Source organism: Sabethes cyaneus, chromosome 2 (genome assembly GCF_943734655.1).
Source record: "Sabethes cyaneus chromosome 2, idSabCyanKW18_F2, whole genome shotgun sequence".
Lineage (NCBI taxonomy): Eukaryota > Metazoa > Arthropoda > Insecta > Diptera > Culicidae > Sabethes > Sabethes cyaneus.
In genome coordinates, this window is record NC_071354.1 from 62439904 (window position 1) to 62460495 (window position 20592).

A 20592-nucleotide genomic window follows, 5' to 3' on the forward strand; every position below is an offset into this window, starting at 1 on the left:
TAAACTAAGGCTTCACACTAAAGATGTTTCTTTACATTAAATCCCCCCAACTAACGAACGATGTGATTTACTATTTCAATTTTTCCCGCCATATTATTGATTTACGTTTGGAAACTGACATATTGCGTTATTCACCAGATCTGCTAATAGAACGATTAGTATATCGGAACGAATCGTCGAATATATGAAGCATAATAGAGCACACTTATGCTGCGATCTATATCACAGGGTTATTGTACGGAAAAAAATTTCATCCGCTGTTATGAAAATATGCGATAACGCAGATTGATTGCGAGGCCCAAATACTCAAGCGCCTTGTTTTTTTTTCTTTGTTTTTCTACCAAGAATTTGACAAACGATACCAGCAGGGGCTATTAATCACGTAAATTTTCGACGGTTTGAATTTTTGTGTTTTGCAAAAGGATATTCGACCATGGCTTGGACTCCGTTCTTCTTGAATATCACGATACGCTGCACTTGTCCGTTGGGCTGACAGATGGTGTGTAGGACGTCCTGGAAAAAAGGAAGAGAAAGGCAAACGTTGTTTAATATTAAAATGTCAAGACATAAACATGATTGGACGAGCAGCATAGGCTGCGTGGAAAATAGTTTTTTGTCTGCTATATTTCATAAGATAATGATCAAAGTATGCCGTAAATATGCAGAATAGGTAATAGCATTTCCCACGACTTTGCAATACGCTCTGCGTGACCGAGTCATGCGAAACCCAATCGCCCGAGGGTGAAATTGTGACCCTCATTCCAAGCGCAGCGCTGCTGCTGCTGCCACAAAATGCGAAATCCTAAGCTGTCAATTTTCCCTCAAACACGAGCCGGCAGGTGACGACGACGTCGACGGGACTGCTTTTATTTCCGGAACAAAGGTCAGCAGGTTTTTCTGTGCTATCGTATCGTCGTGGCCTGGCCTGGGTAAGCAAAGCCGAACGTCGTAGTCGTAGTTGAGCCGGCCAGGGGCGGGCAGTTTCTTATCGACAGAAACGAGACGTCCGAACCAAACGAAAGGCTGACTTCATCCTTTCATGTTGGTCCGGATCGATTTGGACGATTATAAAGAGGAGAATTTTGAAAAGAGTCCGGTGCACAACACACACTCACACTGTGGAAAGTGTCAATTTTGTTGAAAGGAATTTGCTCGTGACCTGAAATCAGGGAGCTTTTTTAGAGAGCTATAATAAATTATTTCGCTCCTATTTGGGTTGAACCCAGATTTCTGTCCCCGAGGCAAGATTCCTTCGAAATGTAAATACTTACAAATGGAAATATGAGAGATAAAAATGGAAGACGGTACTAGGCAATTTAGCACATGACCAACTAATACATAATTTTAATAAGCTGGATATTCGCCGCTATCTGATTTGACAAAAATTGTCCAGCTTTAATTACAATATCGAAATTAATTCATCCCTAGCCACGATTAAATTTCTAAAACCAATACACGGGGAAATGCACATCTCCCGGGAAGCAGTGTACATATTAAATTTAATCAATGTCGGTCAACGTTGAATCGACAATTTTCACTGTCCTTATTTGCCTACCAATTCCACTCTGCTCCGGGGGAAACGCGAAAATTTAGGACCAATTAAATGAATGGACGGAGAACGCGCGAACGATGCCTCCCGGTTGCCGATTTTCCTGTATCACCACGGTGGCGGCAGAGGCATGAAGCCTTGTGTCCTGAGTTCAGGCCGAACTCATAAGCATTTTGGCACATTTTACTGAATAGTTAGTGTTCGCATACAATACCTCTTGTCAATTCTATTTTGCGAACGAAACCGACCGGGATGAGTAGCGAATTCAGGTGGGATTTTCGGGGTTGCTGCTCTTTTTTGTCACCTTTTGTCCGACAACAAGGAGGGTTTTTTTTGGTTGTTGCGATGAGCTATCGAATTTTAGCAACCGCGGTGATAATCCGACCGGCTGAGGCTGAGGTCGAGACGGAAGAGGGTCGTTATGTATTGTATTGTTAGTCCATAGCAAATCTCCCTCAAAATTCGCAGGATAAGAGCTTTCAGCGTGAAATGTCGATTCCGCTTTCGTTCGCTTCTTTGTGGTGGTCAGCTCTCGGTTTAGCACTTGAGCTGATGGTGCATTTAACTAAATTGGTTGAATGAAACAAGTTCGTGAAACAACAGAAGCAGCTCTGGGAGTACTGTTGTCGGTACGTGGGAAATTAATTCGATCAACTTTTCAAAACAAAACACAACAGAACGGAGTAATTTAACTTTTCTCCGAATTCATTCGTTTACTTTGGTAAAAGGCCGTTGGCATTTACTGAAATTAAGATAAATGCTTTTATCCCTTAAACGAATATTCGAATGCTGGTGTGTTGGCTTCGATGAAACTGTTTGTGTCTGCTGTAGATTTCTATTTCATTCTACTTTTTGTGTTTTTCACGTCTAAATTTGTTTCACCATAACCATAACACCATAGTTTACTGTTCCCACCTCTAGAATAGACTTGTAATGACAGAAAAGATTACAAAATAAAGCCGCTTGGCTGCAATTCCGAACACATCAATAACCAGTTGATCAGAGAGAAGCATCTTCCGGGCCATGTGCAACCCGAAACACGAACACCATTACGTTCAAACTTAGCGGTCCTTTTTAAGGCCACCATATTTACAACAACATGCACGTAGCACATCACTCGCTCCAGAGTAGCTTTCATCAGCCGCGTCAGTTTGTATGTAAAACCTCTCTCGTGCATTAACGGCTATACCTGTTCGCGCTCGACTGTATCCTATGCTGCCTGAAATCCATGAAACTATGATGCATGGGCATTTCTGAAGGATTTATCGGAGTGGAAAAAATTTGATCCGTAGTTAGAACAATCGAACAGACTACCCTTTTTGTAGATGGGACAAACCACACCTTCCATCCGTTTCTCCGGAAGGTTCTCCTCCTCCCAAATTTTAGACCGGTATGGACTTGAAACTGTAACTTCGCTTACTGAAGGCATACGTGCACTTGCCGACGAGTAGCCTAGGACCGTGTACAGTGGAGAGGAATTCTTGATACGGTAAGAGCCACCACGGCTCTATGCTGCTAGAAGAAGAAGAGGAGGGTAAATTCATGCTAAAATCACTTTGACTGGGTAACTTTGCGGCTACAGACCCTTCCAAGCAATAAAGTTAGTTAGCGATTTCCCAAAGCAACAACAGATATCGTAGTTGAGTCTAATGGCTTACGACTGTTTATCTATTCATCTATATTATTCTATGGGTATCTTTATAAAGCCAAGTTAACAACCTGAGTTCCGAGATCGGTTCATAAAAATCAAGTTAAAATAAACAAACCATATAACAGCTTTTTCCTCTCATAACCCTCTACCATTCATGACCATTCGTATGCCAATAATTGAAATGGCAACGGCCTTGACTGGTTTCCATTCGTAAAATGGTTTCAAAACGGAAACCGCACATATAGGTAGAGCCCAACTATTCAACCCAGGTCAAGCGTGCCGTATTGTTTACTCCACCAGCAAGCACCAACTTACCTATTACAAAGTTTCAAATGTGCAAAGTTTGCATATTATTTTAAAAGTTTTGCTTCAATAACTTCAACAGGAGAGAAGGATCATGTCTATTGTATGCCTGCCTGTGTGTATGGTTTGCTTCCCGTAATCTCAATTGCAAAGCATCCTGAAAACCGGAGAATTGCGCACACAGGAACAATCGGTTTCCATTTTTCCGGTTCCGTTGCTGGCATGCAATGCAATGCAACCATAATTGACTGGGCAAAACCCTCATACCCCCGCAACATCACGGTAAACACTGACGAAGACTGAAATGTCGATGCAGAAGATTTTTTTGCAAGTCTGATGTTACAACCTTTTCATTACTGCTAGTTATGAAGATATCTAGGCTGGAAGATGATACCAGCGGTGATGAGAGTGGAGAGGAACAGGTCTTCCTAACACGGAAAACCATCATCATCGGTTTCCTTCATCCCTGACGTTTTACGAGCTTGCTGTTTGCTTTGTGTGTGCGATGGGGTCAGGGAACAATCATTTCAGGAAAGGAATTATTGCCACAATGAATAGTTCATCGTATATGTTGCTGCCTCCGGCCGGCAACACATACATACCGCACGCACCACGGTGGGGTTTTTTTTTATTACTGGGCGTGTGAAATTGGATAATAAATTGGTGCTCTATATGCGTATGTATCAATGTGTCGGATTTGTCTCGGTAATCTGTCCGGGTAGGCTTACAGTTGTAGCAATCAAACTGATAATGTCAACACTGGAGGAACCATAAACAATTATAGTTGGTTGCTTTATTAATGTGTTATTGTGTAGCATTAATTTATAATAGCACATACTTTAAATACTGTGACGGAAATAACATCGCTCTTGGCTATTACTATTTGCTTTGCCAATTTACTGTTCACTAGTGCTGCAATATTTCGACTGCGTAGAGATTGAAATATTGCCGCACTCCGTTTTCAAAACTCGACTTCCAGTTTAATTCCATAGATATCGCAGCCAGCTGGCTGTTAGAGAATAGGACAAGTAAGGGGCTAGTGCTTCGCTCCTATTGACTTTAAGAGCCTTCCCAACCGAACATACGATTCGAACATATGGTGACTGACTTATCAGACTGGTATCTGGAATTTGACTGGGAGGCAATAATTAGCAAATTAACAAATAAAATATGTGAAAACTTAGAAAGAATTGCATTTACCACCAACCATCCGAAACACATTCACCCTTATTCTGCGAGGCGAGTGATGTGACTATTTTGGAGTCGCCCCGAATCAGGTGACAATTGTCACCTAGGTGACTCGCTGTGTCACCTAGGTGACACGGTTTGTCACTTAGCTGACAGGGGTTTGTTACCTAGGTGACACGGTTGTCACTTAGGTGACTTAGGTGACAAGTCACGGCGAGTGACAACTGTCGTATTGAGTCACGTGACTCGCAGAATAAGGGTGATTACATGTAATTGAGCGTCGTCATGCAGCAAAATTATTTTATAGCGGCTTTGATTGTATTAGGACGCAACTTTCCATTCCTAAAGTTCAAAGCTGATGGATGGATTATCGGCGAGGCAAGCGAATACTGTGAATGAGAGATGATCATCGATTCAAATAATCATTTTTTCGCGAATTCTCCAACCACTGCTGAGCACTATTTTTCAAAACACGTAAAACATTTTTGCACAATTTCCCAGTTAAAGCAAATTCACCGTGAGTATCTGCTGAAATATGGTTTACTTCACGTTGGGTTGTACGAAAGGGTGACGTAGGACTGTATCAGATCAGTAGATCAAAGACTAATGTAAAGTGCATTTCTGGCATATGTATGTTTATGAGAATCTGCGACTGCCATTAAGAGAAAAAGAGAAATATTCAGAATCAATTCTTCATTGAATGTAATGGTGGCTTTGAAAATATGTGGACGGGGGTTTATAAGTACAATGCCTGCAACCATTGAGATATAGAGATTTCTTTCAAAAATCACTTGTGTACATCATAAAAGTTGAAACAGTAATGAATGACCAGCCCACAGATTATTATATCAAATATGATTATGCGTAGCTTGACATGTTTCAATAATCTTACTTTAACTCCATTGTGGCCTTTAAAAGGGTCATTGGTTACAAATAACATTAAAGCTAAAACACATAAAATAAATTCATGCCTCCAAAAAAAACTCACATGTCAAATTTGGTTCCCTTTGCTTGATTAGTTATCGAGTTATGAGGAAATTTGAATTTTATTTGTATAGAAGCCTCCTGTCCTAAACAGAGGAGGGGTCATAGTTCCTCATAGAAAAAAATCTTGCCTTTTGAAACTTCCACTTGCCAACTTTGCTTGGTTAGTTCTAGAGTTATGAGGAAATTTGTATTTGATTTGTATGGGAGCCCCCCACCCCTCTTATAAGGGGTAGGAGTCTCCGTACAACATAGAAAAAATTTTTGCCTTCTGAAACCTTCGCATGCCAAATTTGGTTCCATTCGCTTGGTAAGTTCTAAAGTTATGAGGAAATTTGTATTTCATTTGTATGGGAGCCCTCCCTCTTAGAAGGGGAAGGGGTCTCACTATACCATAGAAAAAAATCCTGCCTTCTGAAACCCCTACATGCAAGATTTGGTTCCATTTGCTTGATTAGTTCACGAGTTTTAAGGAAATTTGTGTTTCATTTGTATAGGAGCCCCCCCTCTTACGCCCTCCTTAAAATTGCTCTCCCCCCAAAAAATTGCTGGTCATTTTATCTATCCAACGACATATAAATTGTTCAGTTTCATTCAGTAGTTCAGTAGTTATTAGCATTTGAAATCTTTCATTCAAACGTTACACTTCTATTTTCGTTTTGTTATGTTATGTACTCTAAATATTTTTTATTTTTGCACATATTTTTGAAATACGACTATGTCTTTTTGGAAAGTAGCCGGTATAGGAGGTCATTCTAAAAAATCTAAAAGTCAGGGCGTTCAAGATAATAGCTTAGCGATTTCCTGATCGATTTTCAATATTTATGCAAAATCTTTTACGCGTTGACCCAAACAAAGAAAAATATTGATTTTTGAGGTTGCACAAATGAAAATCCTCGCTTCATGATTGGTTAGAAAAGACGTCATTAAAGTTTTAACGTGTTTTTAGAAAAAAAGTGACAGAATCTGTCCATCCCAACAGGTCAAAAATTCTTTACGACCATTAAACTTAGACCAATTTTATGTGTGCTTGGGAAGTACGCCAGAAAGTGACAAAATCCCCTCGTTCCGGCAGGTCAAAGATATTTTTCGCACGACGATTAAACCTAGACCAATTTGAAGTCTAGGTTAGGGTAGTGCGCTTGAAAAAGTGACAGCATCTCCCCATCCCAACCGGTCAAAGATTTGTTACGACTATTAAACCTACGATGGGCAGGGCATGTTGCAAGAATGCCGAACAACTGCTCTACAAAGATGGTGTGCGCTTCAAATCCGGTAGGAACAAGATGGCCATTAACGCAGTAAGCAAGATGATTAGACCAGGTGGAGGTAGAGGCGAGATCTGGCGAAGAATACGCGGTGTACAAGGAATTGGAGAGCGGTAGCCGAATAAATTTGAGAAGCTTCGGCTTAGGATGACACGCCAACTAAGTAAGTAAATAAGTACGACGATTAAACCTAGACCAATTTGACGTCTAATCCAATCTAATCTCCCACTAACGCAGCCAATTTTTGAAGGCATCCTGGAAAATGACGAATACTTGATTCAATCATTTTCTTGTCAACGGTCAGGCCAACTGCGCAGCATGTACCGCAGATAGGATTCCAAGGTATCAAGTGGGACCAGAAAAAATACCTAATTCCATTAAACTTCTTGAAATCAAGGGGAAAGAAGAAAGCGTGGACCTCACGTACCAAACGCTTTCTATATAGATGACGATTAATTCACAGTCGTTGGGAGTATCTTTGCTAATAAAGATTAAGTGATACTCCGGACCCTCGGTGATGAACTAATAGCATTTATACCAGAAACTAGGCTGCAATTGGTCCTCAAAATAGCGCCTTATTTCGCTCTCTAAAAGTCATTAGTCAACCGAAAATATTAGTTCAAAAAATATAACACTTGAAAATAAAGTCGTGTGGTTCAATGGCTGCCTAAAAGTGCAACTATTAGGTTAGGAACTGAAAACCACACGACCCTGCATCTCCTAGCTTGGTTACTCAATTATACAAATTGAAGTATTTCCAGGTATGGCCACGTGGAGGCGCTAGGTAGGGGCTTGGGACAGTGACAAAACTCCCTCGTTGAAGGTTTTTTTCGTACGATGATTAAATTTAGACTAACTTGATGTCTGTATGAGGGAAGCACCAGAAAAACTGACAAAACTTCCTCGTACCAGAAGGCAGAATACTTTTTACGACAAATACATCCAGACCAATTTGATGTCTCTGCTTTGGAAGTGCTGCAGGAAGAGTAACAAAATCCTCTCATCCCAACAGGTTTTTCGTGCGATGATTAAACTAAGACCGATTTAATTTTTAGTTAGGGAAGCGAGCTAAGGAAAGTTGAGAAAATCTCCCCATCTCAACAAGTCGAATATTATTTACGACGGTTAAACCTAGGTCAATTTGATGTCTGTGCTTGGGAAGACAAGAAAAGTGACAAAATCCAGCAAAAGTGACAAAATCTCCTCGTCCCAACAGGTTGAAGATTTTTTACGTACGACTATTAATCCTAGGTTAATGTGATATCTGTGTTGGGGAAGTACGCTAAAGCTAAAGTGTTCGGTTGTAACATAATGCTATATGTATGCGAATGTTGCCATTTCATTGGATTTGTAGTAAAAAGATCATGTATTGTGTTGTGGAAACAATGTGCTGCTGATAAAATGGAATAAAAAAATATCTTCATCGTGGGGAGAGGGCTAGTAATAAAAACAAGCGCCTTTCTTTCAATTTTTCATGGAAAATGCCCACCAAAGTTACCAAGACTATGTTTTTGTTAGAGCATTAAATGAGCATCAAATTATTTTCATACTTGGGTAGCTCTATCTTAATCTTAAGCTAGCACTAGTAGTACATTGTTTTTTTTTCTATGAAACAATGTAGCATTAAATTAGCCGTTTGGAGCATTAATTAGCATTAATTGAGCATCAATTAACTGCATGGTCCAGCTAATGTTCTGCTAACTTTGTACTTCCAGCTTAAGGGACATAATAACCCCCCCCCCCCCCCCCCCTCACCTTTACACTCTTTCCCATCTATTCAAAAATTCTTCATTACTTTCCCCTACCGTCCCTTAAGTTGTAGAACCACCGTTTCAAAAAAAAATTTAGTTAGTAGTTAGGTCTAATAGTAGTTTGCATAAAAATAAAATTTCGACATCTATCAGAGCTAACAGTATTTGGATGCGGGCCGCAGAACATTTGGTAATTTTTAGTAGTAATGCTCCCCGGAGGCTTTCATATCGATTCATGTCATTTTGCTGTGCTTTTCTGAATACAGTTAGTTAGGCTTGAAAATATTTCTATTTTATGATTCTGTGATCGCTTGTTTATTACAATAGACGTTAATATCATTCATATTGAGGTTTTCAATCCAAATTAAAAGCGAAAGCATAATCCTGCAGTGAAAACCATTATGTTTTTTTTTTCACACAAATGAAATGCATTTTGCCCGCAGTTGTGTGTTTGCGGTAGTGGTTAATTCGATAAATACAATTTTTCCAAGCATATCGTTTGATATTTCACCAATCAAGCGCGATATATTGACTTTTCCTGTATACCCGTGGCTTTTGTACTGATCGATGGTGGTTATCCGATTGTAAATTATTCAATATCAAAAATTAAGCACGAAGCTTAGAGCGCGTTCCGTGTGTCAATCATTCCGATCGTAACAGCAAAAATCAATTTCACACTGTGCTGATTTTTCGTAATACTGTTCCGCAGTTTTTCGGGACGACTTGCCAGCCAGTTAGTGCGGGCCTTTTTTACGATGATGATTTGATTTACGCGTACAATTTTATTTCACGCCTTTTACCAAAAATAATTTATTCAAAAGAGTATCTTCTGACAATTTTTTTTTTCATTTTTTCTAACACAATTAATACTTTTCTGATGCGACTTACATTCTAAAATGGTGATGAAAAATAATTGATGAGTTACAATATATATCATCAGAGATTCTTGCTTTAAACATTAGTCCATTAGTCCCCGAAAGTCCTTTTCAATTAACTGTCGGGGTCAAATAAAATCATTTTTACGTTTATAGGATGAATAAATAATACTCATCTCGTTCTAGCTTGGAACCAAAAACTTGAAATATTTTCACTATCCGGTCCCTAACATTTAAAATAGCTCCGCGCACAGCAAGCCCCCATGAAGAGGCAAAAAGCATTCTCGAACGGTTGATTTTTGAATTCGAACTTCGTCAAGAAGGCCACTTCTCCGCTTTTGTTCTCCATCATCCAGCTCATTACACTTTACGATCAACAGTGGGACTTCTACCTATGTACCTATGCTTCGGTGTCAGAGCAAAGGCCACCATTTCCAAGGTTTGATAAAGTCACATCCCGAGACGAATGACAAATTTGGGAAAGCAGCAGCAGCAGCAGCAGGCTAATGCTGGTCGTAAAACACTGCTGCCGCGCTCGTCGGTGCCTTTGCGTTGGTCCGGAAAATATCAGCTAAGTAGCATACAACCGGGACAGCGTGGATCAACAGTAATGATGCGACTATTTTTAGTCTGACGGATTAGGGCATGGAACATTTTTTTGGGATTGAGTCTGTTGTTAGTAAAGACTGTGTTTTCAAAGGTTGACAGAGTAAGAAAAATTAGTGAATCTCTCGATTTGTCCATAAACTACCGAAAACATCGCATGCTATTTAACCATTGCATTCTGTCAGAAGATGCACAGGTGAACGAAGTTCTTGTACTGCTTCAAGAGAGGTGTTTTTTCGACAAACTTGTTGTTATCAGAGCATCTAAAAGATGAGAAATAGTAGCACTACTGTTTACGTGTCATAAAACATAAGTAAAACATGTGTTTCTCCTTCGTCGACTTGAACCGTTTCGCCAAAGCATCGCTTGAAGCAACTACTGCTTGGTGCTTTCCGTACAAGCCAAAGAGCAATTTCCGACCGCTGCTTCTATTACATAATAGATGAAGCAGCACGAGGGAATACTTTCAGCATAATCGTGTGCTGCACCAGTAGAATCGGCGGGTATTTCAGGAACGTGTCATTCGGAATTCAGAGTTCAAGTTCGCGTCAAAATCTCTACAAGCACTACACTATATAATACATTGTTACGAACAGGAAAGACTTTAGCTTATGTCGAACATCTGGACGACAACGACGGAGCTATTTTTGGAATCGTTCGGCACTTTATATGCGCAATATTTTGATTATGTGATGTTCTGCCAAAACACAATCCGTTGGAAATTTTTCTCTTGTGTTTTGAAAACCTATCATTCATTGCTACTCAAAAAAAAGTTCCAAAAAGAAACTCGTACCTTTCGTACTAAACATTGGTAAAGTCGACAAGAATAAGATAGATTCCATGAATAAAATATTACCTGTATGTAGAGAGTTGAACAAATCATAAACAAAAGCTATAAGCAAAACTCAATTCATTCGACAACGCAAAAATGTCCGCTAAATGATATGATTTTTGATCATCTTCTACAAAAAGCAGAGACGAATATTCCTAATCATGACAGTGGTGTTTTCTTTTTGGTTCTGGTCTTGCTCAGTTCACCACAACACAACAAACTGATGATTTCCCCTAGCATATTTTTCCGAGAAAAATTTCAGTCAAAACACGATTATCTTATTTGTCTTTTCATCATTGTAAGAAGATTGCAAGAAGATAAAAAGAAGCCAAGAAAACTCCCACCCACAACAAGCGCAGCCTTCTTTCGATTTACAATCTGAGCGACGAGCGAGCATAAGGTTCGTCCATCATCGCCATCATGCAGAGTTCGCGATCAGGGATGCACAACAATATACGATAGACGAGCCAACGAATATGAATGAAAATTTTACTCTTTGTTATCTTCGAGCATGCGTGCGTTGAGGCTGTTGCTGCTCCTTTGCCTGCCTGCCTGCCTGCTAGCGAGCGAATGGTGTTGTGTTTTTATTCGTTTTCCACCAAAACGCCCATTGTTTCCGCTACAATCTAAATTCGACAGATCAAAACACCCGCGAAATGAAGTGAAAAATTGTTTGATAGCAAAAACAAGCAATTCACTGATGGATCCTGCTAAGCTGACTATATTGAATTGTTTGGATTTTTTCACGCGCTTGGCTGACAAGCTAGCTGCGTTGCCAGTTTCGGAACACTGTGCTTTGTTTTGTTTTTACATTCGAGCGCACATGGCAACACGAATATTCCCATCTTTTTCTGTAACCAAAGAGCATACGTGTGGGTGGCATGGCGTGAACCCACCAGTAGTAATCGTGTGTCCGTAGGCAGCAGGGGAACAAATTATGGCATATAATCAATGACATCCATTGAATTTAACAAACCTATTAGTTAGGAAAAACATTGATCAGTTGGTAAACCGAACACGATGCACTGAGAACGTGCTCAAATTTATGAAACCATGGAGATTAAAATGGAACGTGTTTTCTAGCGCTAATAGGTTTCCCTTTGTTTCCTCCTCTTTTTTTATTAATTATAGCATTCATCACATTGGGAGAAAAAGCTATTGGCGACCTTGGAAATTAAAATGGAACGTGTTTTCTAGCGCTAATAGGTTTCCCTTTGTTTCCTCCTCTTTTTTTATTAATTATAGCATTCATCACATTGGGAGAAAAAGCTATTGGCGACCTGGATTCAATTGAATAATTGTCGGTCATATAATTAGTTGATGTTGTCAGAATTTTTATATTTGAGAGCAATACCATTGGTTGATTCGATGCAATAAAATTAAAATACCAAGGCATTCAAGAGTGGAAAAAAGTCACAAAAGAGGATGCAAACCAATACAGTCAGGCGCTTTTTATGGTTAAATTCAACGCGAATGAATAGTAGCAGGTTGTAGGTTTTCAGAGTACAGCCACAATAATTTTTACGAGGCCAAATTAACTCAATTTACTAACCGATTAAATTCAACTAGTGGTGAGAGGAATATATGTTATATCATCTTACTTGATACTTGAGATAGAAATCTACACGTATAAACAAGGCCTTGGGCCTAAACGTCTTTCTAAGAGCTGACCCTTCTTTATCAACAGACTTCGCAGCCTTCGTACAGGACAGTTACGGGGATAGTGCAACAATCCTACTGGCTCTAACTAGCAGCACCGCCCAGCAGAAATTCGAACATTCGACGACTGACATGTTAGACCAGCATTGGCCTCGGAGCTAACTAGGCGGTCTACACGTCTTCGGAACATAATTCAACTTTTTCATATAACGGGGACTGATGGGTATTTCGTAACAGTTTGTCACATGGTTACGCTCGTATTTGTGGCAGCAACTTAAGACCACTGCTGTTCATTTTATTCTTTAACGACACTACTTCAGCCCTTGAAAGAGGTGTTGCAGATTGGTTTGTGCTGACGATTTCGACGATTAAGTTGACTATCAGCGTCTCTAAATGCGAGGTAATGACGTTCCATCGAATCAAATCGCCTACAGTTTTCGACTACAAAATTGACCAACAGGTCATTGAAAAGGGTCGAGCATATGAATAACCTTGGTGTGATTCTCGATCCGAAACTAACTTTCGATCTTCACCCTACAACGATAAACTCAAAAGCGATTCGTCAGTTGAGATTTATTGCAAAAAATTGACAAGATTTTAAAGACCCGCAATGCCGCAAAGCACTCTATTACGCCATGCTTCATCCCCTTTAACTTCGGGGTACGATGCTGGCCTAACAAACCAGTCGTCGTATGTTCGAATCTCGGCGGCTGGAGGTGCTGCTATAGAGTTAGTAGGATCGTTGCACTATCCCCATGATTGTCCTGTACTCTAGTAAACGGCTGCGAAATCTGTCGATAAAGAAGGGCCAAGTTCTTAACAGAACGTTTATACCCATGGCTTTACTTTTTTCATCTCCTTCTGGAAAATGCGTGCCTAACTTCGACTCCGCATTAACTCTATTGGAACCTCCGAAATGAACGAGTGTAGAGGAAGGTCATACAAATGTGTAGTTTGCTTTGGAGCGACCGGAAAAATTTATCTCCCGTGTCCCAATCCCTGCGACCCTGCGACCATATTCACTGCTGACCAACCGCTTTCACCGTAGTGAATTTGGCCGCAATGAACCTATTGCATCGTGTACTAGAACATGTAGTCGCGTTGACCAGTACTTTGAATTTGGTGAACCTTTGCATGAATTCGAGCGAATAATTACTAGCTCTAGTTTATTATAGCTTAGTTCATTGAGATTGATAAATCAGATGAATTGTAAAATAGAGAAAATAATAAAGAAAATAATGAAAAATTACGGTAGTTCATAATAGATGAAGGAAACGGTAAAAGAAAGTAATGAAACAAAGCCGTTGATAGTGTATCATGTGACACGTGAAGGACAAAGAGTGAAAATTTAGATAAAGGAGGGTTATTCTTTAGAAGTCAATATATTGTAAAGGATCATGGGTAAAGAGGAATGTTATACAAACTTAATAAAGGTTTGCTTCAATGGCCCTTCCTTACTTAACTTCCCTGGAGACACTATCAACACCTTTGTTTCATTACTTTCCTTTACCATTCACTCTGTCTGTTGTAAAAGGTACCGTTATAAAAAATCAATCAATGTCTGACTTAATTATAAAGATCAAGACAACAAAACATGAGGTTGGTTCCTATCACTTCTTTTGACAGATACAGATTTTTTCTTTTTTTTTTTTCTTTTTTCGAGTTATTCAGCAGGTGGCTTAATAGCGTATAAAACTGCACTGGGCCCTTTTGTGATGTCAACAAATTGTCAGGGAGACCTCAAACATCAGTTCTACCTGACGATACATGCAATGTCGCCCACTAAAACACAGGTTGAGCCCCAAGCATAGCCACACGTCTGCCAAAGGCCGGAATGTCATGTTTTAAATAAAATGATGATGAGTATGATGATGATGATGATGATGAGATGAAAAATGATAGATCGAATTTGTAAATGTGCTTTGCCCTGGACATTTTGTACTACTTGAGTTGTAAAATGTAGTATAGTAAAGAAGTAAAAGATTCGTCAGCCCCTCCAAACACCGGTCACTATCACTATCGCCCACTATCAATTTTCCAACACAAACAACCACAAACGAACCAATAGGAAAACACATTTTGGACCGTTAGTGGCTATCAATTTATCAGGACAATTTTTCATCTTACATCCCCCAGCATTTGTGCAATGCCCCAAGACAGGTCTACAAAGTAAATTGAGCGCAGCACGACCTAGACGTTCGCGGTAACCGACAGAAGCTTTAAAATATAGAATCGCACCCGCCTCCAAACCCTCGAGTCCAAAGAGCTAGTGCGCATTATAAAGGATCTCCGTCACCAAACCTCAAAAACTCAATAATTGATTTCATTTTCCCATCTGCTACCTTAGCACCTATATTATTACCCGTAATCATTGTAGTATGCTCCTTCGGCATCCAAAACCAGGTCTGGTATCCCGCTTACAACCTCTTACTAACCCGGCCAACCCAATCAAACCGGTAATTTTCGGAGATGATTGTGACAGTCCACAGCTGTGATAGATGGGGATAGGGAATTATCAGAGATCCCGGTACTGGCCTTATTCTCAAACGGAATAAAAGCACTTTCTGAACAACGCAATAATCACATTTGGTAAATTTTTACCCCGAGTTCCACTTGAAATCAGAAAAGTATTTTGTTTTATACCTACATTCAGAAGTAAACGTGACCGCTGTTCATTTACTGATTAGTAAAAAGTCCTACACTACTTCAAGGTTCAGTTTTATCGTAGGGATATTACGAATGACTCTACATTTGATATCAATATAATGAAAGTCGGTTTAGTGATTCAAAAGTTAAGAATTTTTAAAAAGAAATATTGATCAAAACGACGATTTTTGGGGCCATCCCAACTCAGAAAGAGACACTCCAAACGCAAAATGAAAAAAATACGGGATTTTCATGGAATGCAGTGGGAAAAAATGAGCTCGTAATCCCAATTATTTAATCGCCGCTCTATATAATCGCGAGTCCTATCTATGATACATATTCCTAAATGAAAAAAATGCAAGCAATCAGTAGATTGGTGATAGTTACATGTTGTACAGACCTCAGAAAGAGATCTGTTTTGCTCTATTATCCCCAAAAATCATTATAAAAGCTAATTAAATAGCATAGATTCTTATTTTCCGCCCGGGAAATGAACTTAAATATCCTCCATATTTTGTCAAAACATCAGAAGAATCAAATCCCTCCCACACCATTTTGCTCATTTCGTCTCTAAATACATAGTAAAATCTAATTAAAACCGTTTAAAACGAACTCAAAGACCGGGAATAAACTCGAATAGTACCAATTCATTTTAGAAACGTCAGAAGATTTGAATTTCATCGATTTCATACTGTAAAGAATTCACAATAACGGGTGGCAACTAAAATTTTGGATTTTTTTAGGCCTCTATACTAAACAACAAACGAGCTCAGAGAGAAATGAGAGTATGTATGTGTTAGCTCTCTGTCTCCTCTTTTTGCCAATTTGTTTTGTTTTGTTTATGCTTGCCTTGTCTTGTTTAAAATGACGTCGAAACAAGAAGCACCGCCTACCCAAGCAGCACCATTTGTTGCATGAAGGGTTACGCAACTATAATTGAAACATTCAAATATGGTAAAAGTTCGCATCAGTTATCGAACTGTTATGTGATTGAAAAAGCGCAAGAGGTGGAGCCTATATGCAACCAATTGTTACACAGATGTTTTATGAAACATCAATGCGCGTTATCTATCCATTCGCGACTGCGATACTAAAAGAGATTTTAAGCCTGTTCGCACCCCTCGAAATCCTATATGTCGCGTTGTCAAAACTTGCAACTACGATACTAAAAGAGATTTTAAGTCTGTTTACACTCACACGAAATCCTGTATGTCGCGATGCCAAAACTTGCGTGAAAACAAAAATACTTCTCGTTTTTCCTCGCACAAAAACCAAACAATTATTAGCAACTTCGTAATCGCGAATTATGTTTAGCGGGAACCGAGAAACAAATTTCCTCACTGGTCTCCAAGACGAAAATGATTTACATTAATATCCTTAATGCGAAACAACTTTAGTTTTTTAGGCCTATCATGAGCTAATCTTCATGCCATTCAAAATTTATCGTGCAAAATATAATTTTGCTTTGTATTATTTGATGCGCCTCGTGAAAGTTATTAATTTATTCATTTTCAAGTTTAAAGAAGTAAACCAGCCAGATTAAGAATTCGTTTACGATGGAAAAATGCGGTGTAAAATCGAGCTAGATACTGTAATCAAATAATATTTTAGTAAATGCCATGGATTCCTGATGAATGTTCGTGTAATTATTGTTAAAATAAAAACATTCCTTCGTTGAAAAATATTCATTTTTTCATAAAAATATGGCGGAATATGATGTAACATTGATTGTATTTGTTTGGTTACATTTTATTAAACAATATTCCGTAATCAACATGATGCAACATCATGTGACATTATTGTTTAGCAATGACATTATAATAACACGATGTTGCGATGAAGTTTCATGTTACTAGATATAGACTAATATATTTGTGCCAGCCAGTATAAGTATTGGATAACCTGAATCCAATATATTAATAACATGAAGTTGCTTATTTGTTGCGTGTTTCAATACTGTAACCGGTGAAGTTTTTTGCAATTTAAACAAGACTTAATAGCAACATGGAAGATGTTGCAAGTACTGCTTGGGTGCTTAGCTTCGAGGTACGATGCTGGTCTAACAAGCCAGTCGCCGCATGTTCGCATCTCGGCTAGACGGTGCTTGCTTGATAGAGTCAGTAGGATCGTTACACTGGCCCCGTAATTTTCCTGTACTCTAAACAGCCGGCTGCGAAGTCTGTCGATAAAGAAGGGTAATGTCTAATGACGGTTTAAGCCCACGACTTTGCTTTCGAAACAAGAAGCGTCCGGGGGCGCGTTGTACACTTCTACGAACTGCCACAGAAATCTCGGCAAAAAGTATACGGTACAACATTTCAAAAGCGAATATGTTGCGGCTTCGACTGTTTACCATATCCTAAGATGCCCAACAACTATTCGCATGCATACATGCATGCAATACGTGTTTTGGCCGGATAGAGCATCATCACATTACGTTAAAAAACACAATCGTTCCTGAATACCCATTCGATCCTATTTGTACCCAAAAACCACGACACGACAAACCTGTCTCAGCTCTCAGTGCGCCCAATCGAAGATTTCTTCAGGACTTTGAGTTCCGTGGTGTACTAAAATAACTGGAGAGCAACGAATTGCAAACAGTTGATTGGTAGAATCAAGAGATGCATTTGAAAAGTTGACATGACGGCCGTACAACGCACCTGTTCGAACATCAAACGGAAGCTTCGCCGAACAGCCGATTACGGACCGTTTTCAAATGTACACTAATTTTTTTCAACAATGGATAATGTATCGTTAATTTCGATTAATCAGATCTTCTTAATGTATCTTTGTCTTTTTTTGACAGCTTGAGAAAAAAATTCAAAAATTTTAGTTGTCACCCGTTAGGTTCGTTTTGCCTTATTCTCTCTTGTACACAAAGAAACGCGATCTTTGGCTATTGCATAAAAAATGCGTAATAAAATATAGCGCATCTTTCTACACTTTTAACGTGCCTATTAATTCACCTATTAGGGTGATACAAACTTTTGTTTTTTAAATGCGTCCAAAAAATTTATTTATTTTTGATTCAGCCAAACGAAACGGGCTGTTGCAGATAATCCAAAATATGGTTTTTCGACGAATTTAATTATGCTGATTCGTACGACGCTGGAGGGGTCGAATTCATCGACTGGGACTTCAGCCGATTTCATGACTTTAGATGGACTGAAGCAGGAGGATGCACTCGCGAATCTGTCATTCAACATACAAGCAAACGAGGAAAGGAAAGGGGATTATGACTACTAAATCACGCTGCTTGGTTTTGCGAATGACATCGATATCATCGGAATCAACCGTAGAGCAGTGGAAGAGGCCATTAGGTCTTTTAAACGGGAAGCAGCGAGATTGGAACATACCATTAACACTGCCAAGATGAAGTATATGGTTGCTGGTAGGGAATGTGAGAGTCCAAACGGTGCTGGTGTCGAGGTGGAGCTGGACGAGGAGCGAAATGAAGTAGTTGAGGAAATCATATAGTTTGGTACACTCGTGACAAGTGGCCACGACGTATGCCGCGAAGTGAAACGACGAATTGCAGCCGCGAATCGGGCTTTGTATGGATTACGTAGCCAGTTGAAGCCCCGTAGTTTGCGAATTCGCACAAAACTGGCGATCTACAGAACACTAATCCCGCCGATTGTCCTGTACGGACATGAATCATGGGCGCTAAAAAAGCTGACCGATAAGTGATTGCGGTTTTCGAGTGTAAAACTCTGAACCACGAGCTGTATCAAGTATACAAATATGCTGATATAGTGAAGGTAGTGGCTGCGGTGGGCTACGCACGTGACCAGAATGCCCGATAAAAGAGTATAGCCGAAAACTGTTTTCAACAGAGAACCAGGAAGAGGCAGCAGACTTCGGGGCGGACCCCGCAACCGATGGATGTGCGCTGTCGAAGACGACGCACGGTCAGCTGTAGTTCGAGGAGGTTGTAGAACGGCAGCCCCGGATCGACAGTACTGGAGGGCCATAATTCGTCCGGCGCAGGATCGATGACGGATCGTCGCCAATATAGTTAAGTAAATAAGAACTTTCTACAAAACATATCAAGCAATTAGAGACCTATATTTTTTTTGTTTTTGAAATACAATTAAAAAAAAAAAAAGAAATAGCGAAAATGGAGATCCGTGGTGTTTTATTTTCGTATAGAGAAGGGTAAATTTTGAAGCAGATAATATTTTTTATCGAGAGAACGACGTGAGATTGAAAGTTGTAAGTTCAAGTCCCATCAACTATTTTTCACAGTTTACTTTTCTTACTTACTGACTAGGGTAACCAACCTATTTTGGACTCCATCAGCAGCTGTCATAATTTGGACACTTCCATTTGATTTTGCTGTAAGTGTTCAAATTATGTACAGCTGCTGATGGGATCCAAAATACGTTAGTTACCCTATACGACTATGACTATACGAGGCATGAAAAACTAATGAATTTCTCGCAATTTTTTTCTTAAACGATCTATGCTGGTTTAAAACTCAACATTTTATATCAATGAAATTTTAAACAACTGCCAAACTTTTGATTTCCAAACCAAGATTATTCATGCCGCGATGCTTTAAAAAGTTTTGTCCTAAACTATTATATTCCCTATTTTGTTAACTGGCGAAATTGCACGATTATCGGCAGGTTCGAATACATCACCTTCTACAATCGGCAGTTGACACATTTAGCAACAGATCAGTTTGCTTAACTTACCTAGAAAGAGAAAAAAAGAGGAACAAATTAGTCAAAGCAATTAATCAGTATTTACAATGCTAGTACTAGAAAGTAATAAAGGAGTAAATATAAGTTCTCTAATTGTTCGTAACATAAGGTCCATAAGCAATCGTGTAAGTAAAATCAACTCCAGTTCGTCCCTTTCTGGTATATTTAAATTAAATTTCCTTTACAACAAATCGGTGAAACCATTCTCGGATTGTGTAACGCAATTTACACCAACTCTCGCCGATAATGTTCATCGTCTTCAGTAACATAACAATCAGCAGTAAATTGCCGAACAGGCGTGCCCCCCGCTTCCAGCAACTGTACCTTTCCCCTGCAATAACTAAAACACCGCCGTACCAAGCCAAGAGTGTTACCTACCCTAGTAATTAAACCACAAAGGCCGATCAGGTCAGCAGCCAACCCAAGAAGAAGGACGGACATGCCACCCGGCATGTATTCTCAGTCCGCACTCCGTTAGCGACCGACGACACCCAGACACACAGCAGCGAGAAACGAGGAGAAACACGTTGTTTATTGGCCCTCCTTCCTGTCCTTACAAACCACACAA

The 20592-nt window shown here is 39.5% G+C and overlaps 1 protein-coding gene across 1 annotated transcript in view; it reads right to left on the reverse strand.

Moving 5' to 3' along the window:
- LOC128738119 (heterogeneous nuclear ribonucleoprotein L) overlaps window positions 1–20592 on the reverse strand; it is a 456878-nt gene that overhangs the window by 137643 nt on the left and 298643 nt on the right. The window contains exon 3 of the mRNA XM_053832989.1: window positions 428–513. Within this exon, the coding sequence (XP_053688964.1) occupies window positions 428–513 (86 nt within the window). The remainder of the gene's footprint in view (window positions 1–427; window positions 514–20592) is intronic.